Consider the following 19,485-nt stretch of genomic DNA (forward strand, 5'->3'; position numbering starts at 1 on the left):
TATAGTACTTCACAAGCATGCAGGGCAGGAGTGTCCTTTTTGATGAATTCCTGTATGCGGTGCTGTACCATAAACCTGTTTGTGTGGGCTTGGTCAACAATAATGAATGATGCCAAAGATAGTGATGTATTTAGAGTTAGGTTGTGTTTGTATATGAACACATGCAACGGGGAAGAAAAAAAAAATCACCGTATACGGCTGAACTGGTCCTGTTCGATGTTTCCCATGGTCACCGATGCAGTAAGACGAGTCTCGCGCAACGTGTCGGCTTATTTCAGTATCCAAGTGCTCATGAATTCTTTCTGTGTGTTTCCATATGGTTTTGCTCGCCAGACGCTATCGTATTTGAATATCTAGATGGTTACTTGTGTTTCTTTTAACACTGTTACTTGCAATATGATCACAGGTTATGTCGAGTCATATCCGATAACAGTATGTGGGAGGAGTAGTATCAGTGTATGTTTAAGGTGGAGATTTAGGAAGCGGGTGTGTGTTGAAGTGTGTCTACCTGGGCAGAAGAGGGCCCGCATGCCTCTCGCATTGCTCTGCCTCGCTGCACACAAGACATTTAATTCCTGATTCGCTGTAGCAATAAGTGCTTCTGTGAGCTGCTAAGCAATGCTCTCTCTCTCTCTCTCTCTCACACACAAACACACATACATACAAACATGGGAGAATAGAGTGTGACTTTTATAGAATATAATTTTGAATCAAAAAGGTGCTGGTTATGTTTGCATAATGTTTTAAGGGGAGGTTGATTGCATTTTGCCAAACAGAAAAAAACAAACAAACAAGGTCTCCTTTTTGTTGACTGCTCCAACGAGGTGAAATAGTCGGTCGTTACTTACAATGAATTCGAAAGAACCTATCAGGTTTACTATTGCTTTATTTTTTTCTCTCTCTTCAGTTTTGCTCTAAGCATCTTCCTGGTAAAACTGCACCGTAACGCAAAGTACAACCACAATGTATTTCCTCAGATACCGATCAGGAAGGGAACTGTCATTTCCCAAGGTCTGGAAAACTTGAATTCACCTCTTTGGAAAATAAAGGGAGACCCTCTCACACTTCCAGCTTCCATGCGCGGTTTAGTCAAAAAGGCTCTCATGGACGCAGGAAATAAGGAGTCCTTGTGCCTTTGGAAGCTAGGCCTAGAGCAGAGCCAAGGGGTGTGTGTATGTTGAGAGAGACTGAGAGAAGGAAGGAGGGAGATCTTACTCACTCTTATACCTTCCAATGCCATAATGTTCTCCAGATCTTCCCTTTCCGTCTGTTGGTAACTCACAGAGGCACTTCCAAAGACAGCTATGTACTTGCAGAGTGCCTCACCTATGTGCAGATGAAGGAGGGAGTGGATCAAGGCAGGAAGTGACGCACCCCATCCCTCTCTCCATCTATCATTTTCATCCATCTGCCTGCCTGCCTGTTGTATTCATCCATCCCCTTGTCCTTATCTTGACAATTTTTTTTAATGCAATAGATTTGTTGCTTGAATAGCAGCCACCTGCAAGACTAGTCAGCTTACACAGGTGACCGAGGTGAGGGACGAGCCTCTGCTACACTCTGACAATTGCGATGAATGACTTAGTAAGAGAGAAACGAATGGCACACGATGCACCTTAGACCTCCACAATGGATCTCAATGCGTTTTTTCTGAGTGGCCTTCCCACCCCCCCACCCCCCACTTTTGTACCTCACATTACAATAGCTGCTTGCAAATTTTGTGCGCAATGCATAGAATGTATTCCCTAAGCTTCAGCGCGTAGTTTTTCGTTTAGAACTTGGGAATGGAAATATGCTTTTATTTTTGTATCCACAGAAAGTTATTGCTTCCCATGTTCTTCACAGCGCCTTTATGCAGACAGACAGTGTGGCAGAGGCTCGTCTCTCAGTTGAGGGGGGACGCTTTCATTGAGTGGGGACACACATGGGAGTTATTCGAGCGACAGAACCGTAGGCATGATCGCCCGTCCTCAGTAAAATGCATGCGATTCCTTAAATCTAGAGAAGTAATGTTAACCTTGTAGCATGCAAGTGTTCTGTGAAAAGACGTACTATTGTGGCTCAACATGCTGACGTCGAGAGATGACAGGTAGATACAGCTATGCTCTGATGCAGTACTTTATTCCAGAGCTATGAATGTGAGTGGTGATCGATATTGCTATTGATTTGCCTGGCAACTCATCCTGGGTTCACTCTTAGCTCTGCTGTGGCCTATTAAAATCAAAATTGTTAGCTTATTTAAATGCAGGATGGTCTTTAGACTGCAAACATTTGAGACTGATTGGAAATGATGTGGTTTGAAGCAACGCACAGTCCGGCATAGTCTGGCTAAAATCAGGGCGTTGTGGGATGGATGAACGATGAGTAGCCAGGTGATATTGTCATTCCCTCAGGGAAGGGAATCTACTCAGCACTTTTTTTACACTGCCATACCTTACGTGTCTCATTCTGTCGTCAATACCATGAACGTCTTGGTTTGATAGATAAAGAGTTCCCCCTAAATGGTGAATGGACTGCATTTATATGGTGCTTTTCTAGTCTACCGACTACTCAAAGCGCTCTACAGTGTACGCCTCACATTCACTCATTCACACACACATTCACACACTGATGGCGGAGGCTGCCGTGCAAGGCACCAACCTGCTCGTTAGGAGCAGTTAGGGGTTCAGCGTCTTGCTCAAGAACACTTCGGCACGCTCTCTGGAGGAGCTGGGGATTGAACCAGCAACCTTCTGATTGCTAGACGGACCCGCTCTACCTCCTGAGCCATGTTGCCCCCTACACTAGGATTACAGTTGACCTGATTTATTCATTCATTGGTGCATCGGTTGATAAAATGTGTGTTTCTCAGAAGATGTGTGCCAGCGTCAGTTTTTTTGATGGGAGGCTTTTCATGACTGTGTGAGGATGGGAAATTGGCGTCTCAACGTCATTGCCTTGTTTTCCCTCCCTGACATGAACATTTTGTATTTCATTTCTACTCAAATGTCCCCGTTAAGTCATATTTTTCTCTTTCGTTGTCTTTTCTGATGTTTATGACATTGTGTATTTTAATGTTCTTATATTGTATATTTGGTTTTTGTTTTCTCATGCCACATTATAGCAGTTTTCATTGTTATTTGTCATGAGTCGTGGTTTGAGTCATTTCAATTAACAAAAAAAAGAATCAATATATTTAGCAGAATAAAGTTAGTAATTTGTAAAGATGTTTCCATGATTTTTTCTTTTTTTATGATCTCAATGTGCAAAATTGAATTTAAACCACAATGCTGCATCTCACTTGAGGATTTGAGTTGCAGGAGCAAGTTTGGGATGTTTGCACAGAAAACCTACAATCTGGTTGACTGGGTTTACTGGGCCAGGACAAGGAAAGACAAAGGTGATTTTGGATAGGTGAATCGCTGGGTGCATGGTAGTATGCAATCTCAGAGCAGATGAGATCAGACTGTTACTGCAATAAGGACTAGAGAGGAATAAAACAGAACAGACATAAATAACTCATGTCCTTTTTATTGAAAAATTTAAAATGCAAAGGTTTTCCTGATTACAATCTCAACAGTAATCACATCATTGTTTATCTCATTGCTCTAATCCGGCGGTGCTCAATCCAGTCATCAGATACCACTGGTCAAAACTGCTAGTTTTCTATTCAGGTAGAAATTGCATTCACCTGTTGTTCCAATTACTCCCACTTCCCATCAGGGATGTTTCAGACCCAGAACAACAGGTGACTGCAATGAACTACCCAGCAGAACAGAAAACCAGCAGTGCTGTATGGTGGTAGTACCTGAGAAACAGATGGAGAACAAATGCTCTAATCACACAGGGACATTTTAATCACAAAGAACTTTTTCTTTTTTTAGCTGAGGTATCCCCCCCAGTAAGTCAAGTACAACCTTTCACATGGATTGCTTTGAGTATGAACTGTCCCTGACAATTTGGCCTATTAATAGACTGGTTGCACAGGAGAAGCTTTCTGTTCAGACTGGTTTTTCTGCTTTGACAGAGGCTCTCAGACTTCTCTCACAATCCACGGTATTCAGTTGGTTACCCAGCCCTAAATTTTTATAGGAAACCGCATAGGGAAACCTGACAAACCTGTGGTAAACTTGTCAACGATACCATTTTGTACTTTGCAAAGTGTGACTGTGCTCAAAACAAGCAGCGACAATATAGTAAGATGGCACTTTATTTATCCCCCATGGGAAGATGTGGTTGTTGCAGCAGCAGGCAAAATCAGAACCAAACACAACAGTATAGTACAGAATAAAAAACCAAAAGTAAGAAGTGAACCTGTCACACGAGCCACCTGCATGTCCTCGCTCACCACATTCATAAACCCCCACTTTGGCCTTCCTCTTCTCTTCTTCCCTTGCAGCTCCATATTCAGCATCCTTCTCCCAGTATACCCAGCATCTCTCCTCCACACATGTCCAAGCCATCTCAATCTTGCCTCTCTTGCTTTGTCTCCAAACCGTCCAACCTGAGCTGTCCCTCTAATATACTCGTTCCTCAATATTCAAGTATAACTGATTATTGATTTAAAAATGATTGATTTAAAAAAATGACATGGCGTTTATCAAGACGATGAAGCACTTATTTTGTTAACATTCGGGGGGGGGGGGGAAACTCGCAAATTTCCTGGAAAGCCTCAGCAGGGATCGTGGGTGTGTAGCTAAATCTCCAGCGAGGAGGGCGTGGCCTCCCGCATACCACGCCCCCTTTAGACGCCCTGCACCTCCAGGAAGGAAACCCACGGCCAGGCGCAGGTAGGGAACACGGCTGTCAAGCAGAAGGAGAGCAAGTCAACCATGATAATCACAGAATTGTGAGTAGAATCTTTTTTTTCTTTCTGTTTTACCAAAGTCTAAACACTGCGCTGAAATGAAATGAACAGAATAGAGATGGTAGGTGGAAGAGGGCAGGAACGGCCGAGCGCGTTGGTGTTAGTCAGACTATCTAACCTGATCCAACTTTTCTCCGATACACGTCCAGAAGTTGTCAGCGTTCCCATTTACACATTAAGTTATTAAGATTTTCCCCATCTCCACGTCGTCATTATCATTATTTGTAATGTCTACCTCATCTAAACCGACAACACGCACCTGCCTTACCTGACATGACTGAATGAATTCTGTTAAAAGGGAAATGACTGTGGTTTATCGCGGGGTTTTTTTCATCGCATTTTATTTATTTATTTTTGGGGACCTGCTTTTTAATTCCTATGAAAGAGACAGCTGACATGGATTTGTAGTCGTCACGTCATATGTACTACGCCTTCATCCTGTCAAATGGTCACCTGATCATGGTGCAAAGTGCACACATGTAAACTTTACATGCCTCGTAGTTCGGCTCATCCCTCAGAAAAAAAAGGGGAGGGGGAGTCAGACGTACTTCTGAATTCAGTGGGGAAAGTTTCCTAAGGTTTAATGCCACTGATCTGTTTTGGGTTTATTTATTTATTTGTTTGTTTTATTTGTTTGTTTATTGCCAATTCTGCCTATCCTGAAAGAGACCACTGTGGGTAGCAGACCTAACACTGGTGGGTGGGTTGTGGTTTACCAATAAATAGGATATGGCTAATGATGTTTGAATTACCTTTATCAAATTCCTTGTTTAAAATGAGCACCAACATATTTTTTCCCAGTACCTTTCTGTGTAGGACATGTGAATCTTCCAGATTGGCACATGTGGTTGGCTCCTCTACATTAAATAACCATGCTCTGATCCAATAAATAGTTAATGAGATATCTCATTGCGGAGCAATGCAAACATTTGAATTCCTTTCACCACCTTACCCATCCGTTTCTGTGCCTTTGCCGTCAACACCAACAATTGGTACGGTGCTTTGAGATTTCTGGTTTTTGCATAGGCCCCAATTAACATTAAAGCTATTCCTCCATCTTTACCCAACTACCATCTACCTTAGAAAACAGGCAAAAACTCGAACAATTGCAAATGGATCAGAAACAGTTTTCTTATAGCTATAAATCAACATTGAACCTAGGTGACTGGCTGTTGAGCATTGTTGGTGGTATTTAGAAGAAAAAGTAAACTTGTTCTGTAAACCAGCTATCATGTCTAAGCCTGGAAGGCTCTTGTATCCACTATGATCTGTTCTAATGAAATATTCATACTTTGCTAGACTGGCAGCAGGTGGCCATTCATTAGCTATTGTGTCATGGCACACAGGAGGAGGACATACAAAGGGCACAGACTGCACACATGCACATGACATGGACATGTGTGCCTGTATGCACACATACATACATACATACACACATATACACCTTGCCACACTTTAGTTAGAGAACTAATTGTTAGTTTAGGTTGTCATTTCTCTGTTTGACAGTTAGGTCAAGCGCCCCCCCCCCCCAATAGCTTCCATTAACAGCAGGATCATCAGGTTTACACAGAACCTTGGCATGACTGTGTGTTGTTCAGTGAGTGCACCATCTGAATGGGTTAACTGGTCAGTCCAAAAAGACTATTGCACAAAATGATTTGATGTGTTAACCCAGTATTACTCATGATGCCCACCACCAGTAATGGTTAGGCACCGTCCAAGAATTATGTGTCTTGCTTTAGAGATTACATTTGATTACCGGTGATGCAGAATTCCTTTTAAATGGTGTGTTACTATTGTTTTATAAAAGCAACACAAACCCTGGAGACTTCACTTTAAATTGTGCCTAACAACAAATCTGAGCCCTTCTAAAATATAGTTGTAACACACAACCATTTGTTGATGTGATGGTGATGTGATGACAAGATGTAAGTAGACAACTTGCCTGTCACATGGACCAGAAGAAGACACAGTATGTTGATTTGAATAGCTGTGACATAACTCTCTCTCTCTCTCTCTCTCTCTCTCTCTCTCTCTCTCTCTCTCTCTCTCTCTCTCTCTCTCTCTCTCTCTCTCTCTCTCTCTCTCTCTCTCTCTCTCTCTCTCTCTCTCTCTCTCTCTCTCAGCCGAGTCGTCCTGCCCTTTCAGTGGAGGAGGTAAGCTTCTCTCAGCAATTCTCTGAGTCAGCTGGAAACTTCATTGCAGGCTAGATTGGCAGTCCCATTATTTCATTCTAAAATAATTAACATTACAGTCAGGCTGACCATTCACTGTGCTGTATCTTTGAAATATGTTCCAAACTTGAAGACATGTGTACCTTTGATGCTCCAAATTACAAACTGGCATGGTTAGGATTGCAAGGCTCAAGTCCTGACAGTATTTTTGTGTGCAGGAGGTGACTGTGTAAGGGAGGAAAATGAGCTTTAAAAGTGCCACCGATACGGATGGTGTGAGTCGAGGAGGGGGATGTGATTCAGTAAGGAGAAAGTGATGAGAGGAAATGTCTCTTCAGATTAGAACGGAGGATTGGAGATTAGATGGGATTTGACATTTTTGAAAGAATAATATTCCATGCAGGTCGCATGTTGGACACACAAGATAGTTGCCTGAAATAACTGGAACAACAGTTAAGCTGTAGCTCCATCTTAAAGTATTTGAGAGCTAATCGCTTGTTGAGCTTTATTTTGCAATAGTTTTCTTGTGATCTTGTTTTTTACAATCGCTAACCACTGGTAAATTTGTAATCCAATGACTGACTGTTTGAAAGTTGAGTTTTTTAATAAGGTATAAAAGTGTGTGCATTGCATAGCAATGAATCATAATGTAATAATTAATATATTTGGTCATTATTTCCATTTTCCAATTTTTTTATACCAATCACTTTTTTCTGTACCAATCACTGATCCGACCAGAAAACCTGGTCGGATCAGCGACTTGCAAGCACGTTTTCCATTCACTGATGGCGGTGGTTGGTAAAACAGTTAGTGATGCCCGTGCAACAGAGGCAACCAGAACAAGGAGATTAGGTTTTTGTATTATTCTCTGGGTCGAGCTTGTTGCTTCACATGGCCGTTTGTGTCACCGGTCACTTGAGGGATGAGGGATGTTGCTTTTGAATTTGGTCGGTTTTAACAGATTTGAAAAAGGATATGCATTCTTCAAAGATCAGCTCTATCTCCTGAAAGCTTGGAAAGAATGGTCTTTGTTTTCCTGACTACTTCGTGACTGAGTGAGTTTGTAGAGGAGATTCCCCAGTCAGCCGGTCCAACAGGTCTCCTTTTATCATGACTGTCTCACTGGGCCAGAAAGCAAAGGAAGTTAAATCTCTGAAAACGTCTGCTGCTGACAAAGTCAGCTCACATTTATTTGTATAGCCCTAAAACACAGTTACAAGCACTTTACATTCACATCACAGTCACATTACATTCCTTATTACTACTAGTACTACTACTGCTACTAATACTACTACTGCTACTACTACTAGTACTACTACTGCTACTACTACCACTACTACTGCTACTACTACTAGTACTACTGCTGCTACTACTCCCACTACTACTGCTACTGATACTACTACTGCTACTACTACTAGTACTAATACTGCTACTACTACCACTACTACTGCTACTAATACTACTACTAGTACTACTACTGCTACTACTACCACTACTACTGCCATTATTACTACTACTACCACCACTGCCACTACTACTAGTGCTACTACTACTTCTACTGCTATTGCTACTGCTACTACTAAAACTGAACCACAAATGAAACTCCACCTGGGGAGGTAGAGGTTCAGTTGTGTAAATATATAAAGCTGGTGGCTGCATATACAGCAGTAGTTGTTTTTGTGATGTGCAGTAAATGTAGATAACCAGAACAACCAGCCAAAACAAAAACAAAAAACAGGATGGAGCAGTATCTCTCTCTCTCTCTCTCTCTCTCTCTCTCTCTCTCTCTCTCTCTCTCTCTCTCTCTCGCTCTCTCTCTCGCTCTCGCTCTCTCTCTCTGTCAGAACTGAAAAGTGAGAAAACAAAGAAACAGATATACAATACCAAATGGCAGCTGTTCAGACATGCAGTTTTCTGGTAGATAGCCCCTCAAGGTATTCATTTCAGACTATATTTAGAGGTTTTGCAGTTAAGGGTCTTTGCTGTGATCTCTATATCAGTACCGCACCATTTTGCAGGTTCTGCTTTCTCACCTTCCTGCCACCAAAGAATTTTGTTTTAACAGGTACTGTTCATTTTAAGCCTTTTTTTTGTAAAAAATAAAAAACGCAGTATTCTTTGCCTTCCAATTCCTGACATTAAAACAGATCAGTCTCACAAACCAGCATTTTCTTCCTATCCCTTTCAGAGTGTGATTATAAATACTAGTTGTGTAAGCTTGACTCCAAGTTAGTTGAGTGGACATTTCCTCCTGAGGTGCTTCTGGTGTGAACAGGAAAAGAAAACCCCATTTATCTTGAATAGATTAATGGTCCAATGGACTACTAAAAAGGTTCAGATGTACAACGCCAATTAAAATGACATTGTGCACACAAATGATTGGATTTGTATTTGGCTGCATTCTTATTTGTAAGACCCAATCTTAACTCCACACATTATCTGTCTTATTCCAGACCATTATTCCTGTCCTCCCTGATTTAGGACACAGAATCATGCAAAGATTTGAACCTGTAGGTCTGCTTTTGACTTGGGTTTGGCTCCTTTCTTGTTTCAGTGAGTTAATGTGGCTATACCTGAATAACTGTCCCACCTTAAAAAACAAAAAACAAGACAGTTGCACTACATCAGACTGCAGAGGACAGTAAGAAGAAGACACACCGGTTCTACAGAGAGTCACGTTCCTCAGCTCCTGCTCTGGCTAAGCAACCACAACTACCAGGACAAGTTAGCAGATTCACTCCTGCACGTTGCCGTTTACCTCACAGAGCGACTGGCTTTATTCCAAACACGAGAACTATTTGCAGAGCTTCAACTGCAACACGGACGTGATTTGTCCGGCTATGCTGCAGAGGGCAGTTATGTATCAAACATAAGCAGGCCTCACCTGAATCCATAAATAATTGGAAAGTAAGGAACAATTGTCCCGCTAAAACACTGAGCCTCTTAATAAAAGCCTATTATTACTTTACAAAAATATCTGCTTTGTCAGGAGTTTTGTTCGTTCTGTTCTAGCAGCTCCAAACAAAATACCCTACTGAAAGTCTTTGTCCATATCTGTGTTACCCATGTCTCACTAAATGTGATGTATGTAGGTATGTATGTATGCATTTATATATATATATATATATAGAGAGAGAGAGAGAGAGAGAGAGAGAGAGAGAGAGAGAGAGAGAGAGAGAGAGAGAGAGAGAGAGAGAGAGAGAGAGAGAGAGAGAGAGAGAGAGAGAGAGAGAGAGAGAGAGAGAGAGAGAGAGAGAGAGAGGTATGTATGCACACAGGCTGTGACAAAAATTTGTAATTTCTTCAACAAAGATAAATAATCTATCCATGGGACTGTATTTAGACTAACCCCACAGCCATATTTATGACAGTAACATTTTATCATATTGCCCATTGATGACTAGTATGTGTTCTTTTGATGCTCTCATCACTTGAGTGGGAGAATGTATTGGGTCAGGCAAACTGACACTAACAGTAGTGGGAGCCAACCTCCATTTTGTCACTACACCACCACTGACTGACTGCATCAGGAAAAGCCAGAAGCTGGGAGGGATGGAGGAGTGGAAGATAGGAATAATAAAGTTGCTGACAGGGGTTTTTCATGTGCTGAAGTCAGTGTCTGTGATAACTGGAAGGAAATGGTTACTGAGGTCACACTGCTGGTCATTTTGCAGGGGTCATTGAACTTTATGTGTGTGCGGGTGTATATGTGCACATGTATAACAATGCATTGATCTCTCCTTCTCTCTCTCTCCCTCTCTCTCCCTTTCTCCCGGGGCCTGTTGATCCTCTCCTCTACAGTACCAAGTGGGCCAGCTGTATGCAGTAGCAGAGGCCAGTAAGAATGAGACGGGGGGAGGAGAAGGAGTGGAGGTACTTGTGAATGAGCCTTATGAGAAGGATGGAGAGAAGGGACAGTATACTCACAAGATATATCATCTACAGAGGTAAGCTGGGGCTAAAAGGCATGTAGCCCAATTAAGCCTGCAGGCAACTAAAGTCGCCAAAGCTCACACTACATACATACAGAACACTAAACTGGCAGCAACAAACCAAAACTTAACCAGGAGCTCATATGTCTATCTACTTATTGGTCATTTTAGCTATGGTCTGTTAACGATTTGGAACAAATGACAATAAAACAAGTTGAATAGTTGGGCTCAAAACTTTATGTACCAATTATTAAGGAGTATACTAGTGCAGTCTAAATCCCCTATACCAATGGCTGTCTTTGTCTCTACAGTAAAGTGCCAAAAGCGATCAGTTTAATTGCGCCCAAAGGTGCTCTCGAAGTTCATGAAAAGGCCTGGAATGCATACCCTTACTGTCGGACCGGTGAGTGACATACACTGAATGTTGTTGAACGTTACGTGACACTGAATAATTTTATTCGGCATGCATGACATGCTAGCTGTTCTGTTTTGTATGGTAAGACCTGTAGGGAAGTAACAGTAAGTCCAGCAACCTTAGTAATGAGACATCAAAATTATGGTGGTTGTTCAGAAACCTGTGAATACTATGTAATTTCGAACCTTGTGTCTTCCCCTTCTCTCCCGATCCATCAAAATGTTCTCTGAAAACATCTCTTAATCTGACCCAGTTCTTACTGTAAGTACCTTTTTCTTTTTTTACTTTATTTCTTTTTTAATGGTCCTAGTGTTACTGCTGTTATATGTGGTACAGTTTTTACACTGAGAAAGATGATGTTGTGCCTCAGACAACAGAAAACACATCAATACAATTATAAGGGTGGGCTGGGGGGTGGGTGTATGTATGTATGTGTGGATGAGTGCATGACTTGTGATTAATACTTGTGTGTGTGTGTGTGTGTGTGTGTGTGTGTGTGTGTGTGTGTGTGTGTGTGTGTGTGTGTGTGTGTGTGTCTGTGTGTGTGTCTGTGTCTGTGTCTGTGTCTGTGTATCTCCCCTCATTACAGAATGAGTACATGAAGGATAGCTTTCAGATCAAAATTGAAACGTGGCACAAACCTGATATGGGTGAGGAAGACAATGTAAGTCAACTGAGCTAATTTATATGTATAATAAACTTGCAGCACTGGCATTTTGGTCCCGAGACATCTTTCAGTATTTCACAGTGCAAATCAACACACATCATACCAGAGCAACACGCATTCAGTGCAAGAAGTTGACACTTGGACTCGAACATCCATACAAATAGCTGCAATGTGTACGTGTTCACAATGAGCATTAGCTTATTCTACTGCTGTTATACTTTAAATGCAACCTCATTTTAAAATTCACCTAATTTCAAAATGGATTAAGTGGACTATTTTTAAGTTCCCTATTTAGTCAGCCATGGCCTAGTAGCTAGTTTAGAAATTAGTACACACACGTGCACGAAGACACACACACACACACACACACACACACACACACACACGTCCTAAATTAATCTAGTCAGGTTTTTTAATGATCAAAGTCATTCTTATGTCACGTTCTATGTCATCTGCCTGGACACCAGCAAGGTCCCCGTCTTACGGCCCTCCATGATTTCATAGCCTTGGCCTATTTCATTTGCATTAGACGATATTTCAGAATGTATTTATGATGACTGTATCAGTTCATTGGCCATATGTTTTGTGTCAGTTAATATCCTACTGACAGTGCTCAAGTGAAATTAGCAGAAGACATGACATTTGGCTCCAGTCGCTTTGATTTAATTTCACATTATTACAAAATCTTTTTTTCTTTTTTTACAAGTGTATTTTTTTAAGGTTTATGGGGTCGGCCTTTCACGTTATGATAACCGCCGTCGAGATGACACAGTTCAATAAAAAAGCGGGGCACATCTGGTCAGTCAGTGCACTGCAGCTCAGTTCATTATGAAGGTGATGCTTGAGGACAAATTTTAGATTTTGTTACCGGAGGGGAACGCTGTCAGAATATTTGGTGGGAAGAGCAAAAGGGGCTAATAATGATCTTGCCAACACTTTTCCTGGACCTGAAAACTTTGGTGGTCCTAAAAGATGGGCAGGTTGAAGCTGGTTATCCTATCCAGCTGAATTATGTGCTGTGGTCCTACAGCTGTCCCGTATGGTGGCTGATCCAAACCAAACTGTTATAAAGGAGGAGAGACTATAGATTCTGTAGTGTCAGTGTCTCACAGCAAGAAGGTCCTCAGTTCAAACCCCGGGGTTGTCCAACCTTAGGGGTCATCCCAGATTGTCCTCTGTGTGGCGTTTGCATGTTCCCCCCATGTCTGCGTGGGTTTCCTCCAGGTTCTCCGGTTTCCTCCCACAGTCTAAAGACATATAGATCAGGTGAATCAGCCATACTAAATTGTCTCTAGGTGTGAATGTGTCGGCCCTGTAATGGACTAGCAGCCTGTCCAGGGTGTCTCCCTGCCTGCCGCCCAATGACTGCTGGGATAGGCTCCAGCATCCCATGACCCTAATTGGGATAAGCGGCTTGGATAATGGATTGATGAATGGATAATGTTGGTGTAGAAATGGCCTCATTAACACCGTTGGCAGGTTGAATTTCTTCAGTATCTGGAAGAAGTACATCTTCTGCTGGGTCTTTTTGACAAAGCAGTTGATGCTTACCTCCCACTTGAGGTCCTTGCAGTTCCCAGGAACAGGAATGAGCCCATAGTGATTATTATCAAGCCATTGATTAGGAGAAGTAGCAGAAAAAAGATCATTGCCATCACGTATGAAGTCAGTCAGTGTTTATTCATCATGAAACTACAATAAGTATATAACAAAGGGGTCTTTGGAGGTGCCGTTGTATATACATTTGTATGCATGATCGTGAGACTATCATCAATCAGCCAGGCACCAAATAAGATTAATATCTGCTACAATTACCTTCCAATAGTATTTGTATGTCAGGTTAAAACTCTGTACTACTGGTGTGGCGGTCTAAGCATCGGCTCTGTGTCGATGCAGTTGCCCACTGGGGACTGGGGTTCGCGCCCCGGTCTCGTCAGATCCGACTATGGCCGGACTCGACGAAGCAGCGATCATTGGCAACGCTGTCTTCGGGAGGGGGGCGGAGTCGGCTTGTGTTCGTCACGTGAATGCGTCTCTGTGTGTGTTGGAAAAACAGTGGTTCGGCTTGGAGTCGCCTTGTCACGAAAGTGGCGAGGCGGTCTCCTTCGAGACTGCCGGCCGGAGAGATGCAGTTGGCGAACGCATACAGTGCGAGGGTGGGTGTTTGAATTAAAATAGGGATCGATTGGCCACTAAATTGGGAGAAAAAAGGGAAAAATCAGAAATAAATTTAAAAAAAAAACTCTGTACTACTAGTTAACCCACACATTTTACCCTTTTTGAAATGGATTTATGGACCTGAAGCTCAGTGTCAACAATCCTTGATTGTCAACAGTGACAGTCCTTTACGAAGTGAACTTTTCTGACACCTCAGTATTGCTTCCTGTAGGTTCATGGACTCGATGCAGAGACGCTGAAGAACGTTCATGTTGTCCACATTGACATTGCTGACAGAAGTAAAGCATGTGCAAAGGTAAGTGCGGGAACTAAGTATGTATTAAAACTTTAGCGAGTCTGACTCATGGCTCCTCTATCCCTCGCTAATGCATAATCTATTGGTCTTTTCACACACAAAAAACTGCTGCTGATGGGTTGGAATAATAACTAGTATTGACAGTAAATGACATCAGTGTCAACAACCAGAAATGCAGACATTTTAGTCACACTGCTTTATATCTCATCAATACATTATTGATCAAACCACATTCAGAACTTAAGAGACTTGCAGTTAGATCCAACTTCCTGCTTTGCCAAGGTCATTGCATTATTTATTCCTGCATAGGACTACAAGCCTGATGAAGATCCTGCCATCTTTAAGTCAAAGAAGACGGGTAGAGGGCCTCTGAAATCTGACTGGAAGGTACTATACTCCTAGTTTGCCTCGCTGAATGTTTTTCTTAGAGCCAGCCCTTTTGGCAGAGTTAATGTGTATTTAGTACGGTCCAGGTGATAATACGGTTCAAGTGGTCAGTGTTGTAGTATCTCCACTTTTTGTATTACTGTTGCATCAGATATAAATAAATTGAACTTGTATGCACATGAAGAAAATAGGCCAACTCTTTGGACAGTAGTGCCCCAAATAGCACATCGCTTCTGTAACAGGCTCTTTTATTTCTGGTTTACAATCGCCCATTGCAACCCATTATTGACCGGTCCAAAAGTATTTATACTTTGTGTTTTTATACAATCCCCACTTAAAGGACAATGATGTGCTTGTGTTTGTTTGTGTGTGTCTTGCAGAAAGAACTCCCCAACAACCCCAGCTGTCCTCATATGTGTGCCTATAAACTAGTCACAGCCAAATTCAAATGGTTTGGACTTCAGAAGAAAATTGAGAGTGTTATTATGAAGGTACGGTAGTCTGATTTTCCTCCGTGTGCCGCTTGCCTTCCTGTGGCTGAAATGTGAATTGCAACACTGAAATGTGGAGAGGAAAAACATTTTACAGTTTTTTCCCCCCTCTTTCTTTAGTGTCTCCAATTGGTCAATGGCCACCTGACAACTAGCCAGTTAATTTTAATACTCCTCCCCTACCCTATTGCTCCCCTTCAGTCTCTCACCAGCATCATCTCATGTTGTCTCTCTCTCTCTCTCTCGCCCCTCCCGACTCTCTGCCTTTGAAGCAAGAGGAGCGCTTGTTCACCAACTTCCACAGACAGCTGTTCTGTTGGCTCGACCAGTGGGTGGATCTGTCGATGGACGACATTCGCCGAATGGAGGAAGAGACAAAGTTGAAGTTGGATGAGGTGATGAAGATCAGTTTATGGTTCTCCACTTCCGAAAGCCCAACTGAAAATGGAAATCGTTTTGTGCTCAAATCAAACCAAATTGATTCTGAAACTCTTTGTGACGAGTTTTTAATTCGTGAAATGAGCTGGTATAATTTTTTTGGAGATATATCTTTAGAATTTGATCATAATCTGCACAGGGCCAGAAGTGGCCATGCCGCTGTGCTTGACTGGTATTTAGTAAGACATATTTGCATGACAGCTGAGCAAGTGGTGCAATCTAAAAAAAATTTTTGGTAACACTTTAGTATGGAGAACATAAAAAAACTTAATTACTAGTGAATTAGTAATGATCAAGATGTCACTTTAGTATGGGGAACATATTCTAAGTAACAAAAACTTAATTAACAGTAATTTAACACTATTAACACTTGTAGTTTTGTGTTTTGTTATGTAAGAACAGACCATATTCATTAAGTGTTAGTAAGGGAGAATAACTCTTCTTGTGGTACTACCACCTTATAAAGTCCATACTAAGCAAAGCATATTGAGATGGTACTACTAATAAGCAATAATTCTGAGGTTATAGAGGGAAAACTCATAGTTAATGGCTTACTGGTTGTATAATAAGGCCATGCAGAATAAGGCATTAATGAGTATGTAATAATGACCAATTAAGAGCCAATATGTTGCTAATTTGCATGCTAATAAGCACCTAATTAATGGTGACTACATTCCCCATACTAAAGTGTTACCAGCATTTTTTTTTAAAAAACGTGGGCGATGTCCAAAATGGTTTGCTATTCATATATTCAACTTCCTACATTTAGTTTGAGTACCCAAATTCTAACTGGAAAATGTATTCAGTATTTAGTGCCCTCAAAAATTCCCACAATGCAACTGAAAATGCAATGTCCAACACATGTGAACCACTTTATGCTAAAAATACCACAATGCATTGCTTCGCCTCTTCTCAGCTCTGCTCTTGCTTGCTTGCTCCCTATGAGTACCCTTTACTATGTATGGAAGGGTGATTCTGGGCACAGCTAGTACAATGATGTGAGCTGTTTTGAGTACCTGCCACTAAGCTATTTCATGTTGTGTTACAGATAAGGGCGCAAGGCCCAGTTCAAGGCACAGATGCAAGTGAAGACTGACACTGACCAGCTTGTTGGATGAGTTGCACACAGCTGACAAACCCCCCGATCACACTTCCATGAAAATCCATTTGGGGCATCTGGATAGACGTAGGGGATACCATATTTACGCCCCGGCTACATTGGCTCTTAACAGCTCTTGACTGAAAGCCTATGCTGCAGTGGTGTGAGTGTGTGCGCGCATGTGTGTGTGTGTGTGTGTGTGTGTGTGTGTGTGTGTGTGTGTGTGTGTGTGTGTGTGTGTGTGTGTGTGTCCAGCCAGCTGAAAATAGCTTTATTACAAGAAGAAAAAAAACAATTGTTTGTTTAGGGATCAGTTTTGAAGTTGACTGTGTTCACAACAATTTAGTCTGCTCAAATCTGATCAGAGGTTTAAGGTTTAGGGATTAACGCAGACATATTCTGATGGGTTGGCTGTGGTGTCTGCTGCAGGGCATACATAGAACAAGCCATTCCATTTGAATCTCTACTTCTTTTTTTGGGGGGGGGGGTCTTTGAGTTCGATTGCATGTGTTTACAGATGTTAACCAACTGAAATAAGGTAGATTTGCTGACAGTCTCAAAACTCAACACAGCCATTGTCAGAAAATGACGTTTAAAGGCCAAAATGGTCTTTGATTAAAATGGCCCATAATGCTCACTAACAAATGTGTGTTTTCTCTCAGTGCACTTGTTTTGATTGAATTTATGTCTAGCTGTAAATGCATCCTTCACTCCATGCTTTGTTCATATTAATTTATCATAACATAATGAATGGATTTAAAAGACCACTCTTGATTTCCAGTGAAGGACGGCACAATATTAGGTGATTTCCCTCTGCAGTGTCTCACTGAAAACCAGAGGCCATCTTTTTGATCAGTATGAACTTTAATCTTGGTCATAGCTTGCTGTTTCTCATCGTAGTCACAGACGAAAATACCAGCTAAGAAGCAACACCTCTTGGATTTTGTTACTGTTCAAAATGGAGACCCACTTAATTGTATGTTTTTTTTTTCACTAGCTAAAGTCTATTTTATTGGAATATACACCGTGTAATAAGTTATATGCAAGACTGTATAATAAATACATTACATTCTTCTTCTTTGTTTTTTTCCAGAAGAGCTAATGTGGACTGTGTTTCAGATTTGTAGTAATTTCTCCAAAAAGAGAGCATATATCAAGTTTGAAAATTAACAATGTCTATCTAAATATAAAGCAGCAACATTTGAATCAAAATACCCTGGTGAATCCTAAGGTATGAGAGAGAACATATAGGTCAAAATAAAATGATTCCTAAAGCATATTTAAAGAAGTTATGGGCAAAAAAAACAACCCAACAACCCCATACTGTATTAATTCGATTTTAGCAGTTATGATTATGAAATATCTGGAAACAAGCTCAGGACTGATAATCATAAGGTATCTTGAGAGAATCGCAGGATTATGAGTCCAGTAAAGTCATCGTAAAGTGTTTATTGTCATGTGACCTGACCACTAACACATTCTTTTTTGTTTTGTTTTTACTTTCAATGGCGTGGTGTCAATGCCTTCTAGATCAACCTTTGTTAATGAGTGATTGGCTGTGACTGTGGGCATGACAATACAACTACAAAGGGTGGTGCTGTTTAACTTTCCACACTGAGCTGATTTTTGTAAAACAGGGGGCAGAGCTGGAGGTAGCAGAATTCAAGATGCTAAGATTGTCATTGAGAGTGAAGAAGATGGACAGGATTAGGAATTAGTATATTAGAGGGACAGCTCACGTTGGACAGTTTGGAGACAAAGCAAGAGAGGCAAGATTGAGATGGTTTGGACATGTGCTGAGCAGAGATGCTGGGTATATTGGGAGAAGGATGCTGAAGTAGGAGCTGCCAGCCATGAGGAAAAAAAGGCCAAAGAGGAGGTGTATGGATGTGGTGACATGCAGGTGGCTAGTGTGACAGAGGAGGATGCAGAGGACAGGAAGAGATGGAAACGGATCATCTGCTGTGGCGACCCCTATCAGGAGCAGCCAAAAGTAGTAGTAGTAGTAGTAGTAGATTGGGTGGGCCAGGCATGAAAATACAAAATACTGTAGTGATTGGGGAAGACGGTTGCTGGACTGACGGCTACGCGCTGGGGAAGCGCAAGGGATTCTGGGACTGTTAACGTTCGTGTTCAAATCATTGTTTATGAATGTTGTGGTCATGTTCTGATTAGTGTTGTGCTATTGTTTATATGTTCGACTCGGACTGGGTGGACGACCAGGTTGACTGACTGTAGGACTGTGACTTAGACTAACGTCACCTGTTGTGACCTCAAGGGGAAGGTATTGTGGTTCTCTGTACATGCTAAGTGAGGTAAATAAAAGCCACACTTATTCTTGTACATCATTCTTCATGCCTCCAGATATTTTACTGAGGGTTTTATCTTTGCCAAAGTGCCTTCCTGTAGCTTGATTGTCATGACAGGCCTTCAGAATGTTGGGCACACAGGTTTTGAAAAGGGCCTCCTTATCTCCATGGAAGAGAGTTCCACCGTCAGCACGAAGTGGCTTTGCCGTTTGACGAAACTGAGACTTTGCATTCACAGGCTTGGCAGGATCGAG

General features: G+C 41.7%; 1 protein-coding gene across 1 annotated transcript; it reads left to right on the forward strand.

Annotated features, from left to right (window-relative positions):
* Positions 1 to 1,076: 1,076 nt before the first annotated feature.
* LOC130115189 (phosphatidylinositol transfer protein alpha isoform-like) lies at positions 1,077 to 18,014 on the forward strand. The gene is made up of 13 exons (XM_056282807.1): positions 1,077 to 1,166; positions 1,253 to 1,358; positions 4,728 to 4,828; positions 6,973 to 7,002; positions 10,822 to 10,967; positions 11,264 to 11,355; positions 11,621 to 11,628; positions 11,957 to 12,031; positions 14,424 to 14,507; positions 14,817 to 14,894; positions 15,275 to 15,385; positions 15,658 to 15,780; positions 16,872 to 18,014. The coding sequence occupies exons 1-13, from the start codon at positions 1,077 to 1,079 to the stop codon at positions 16,917 to 16,919; spliced, it is 1,092 nt and encodes a 363-aa protein (XP_056138782.1). The 3' UTR covers positions 16,920 to 18,014.
* Positions 18,015 to 19,485: the final 1,471 nt, after the last annotated feature.

The sequence above is a fragment of the Lampris incognitus genome, chromosome 7 (assembly GCF_029633865.1).
Source record: "Lampris incognitus isolate fLamInc1 chromosome 7, fLamInc1.hap2, whole genome shotgun sequence".
NCBI lineage: Eukaryota > Metazoa > Chordata > Actinopteri > Lampriformes > Lampridae > Lampris > Lampris incognitus.

Bases quoted from the DNA above. Each gene is read 5' to 3' on its own strand.
- LOC130115189 (XM_056282807.1), top strand. From the start codon at position 1,077: ATGCGCGGTTTAGTCAAAAAGGCTCTCATGGACGCAGGAAATAAGGAG. The intron at 12,032-14,423 runs GTAAGTCAACTG...TGCTTCCTGTAG, and splicing joins ATATGGGTGAGGAAGACAAT to GTTCATGGACTCGATGCAGA. The intron at 14,895-15,274 runs GTACTATACTCC...TGTGTCTTGCAG, and splicing joins CTCTGAAATCTGACTGGAAG to AAAGAACTCCCCAACAACCC.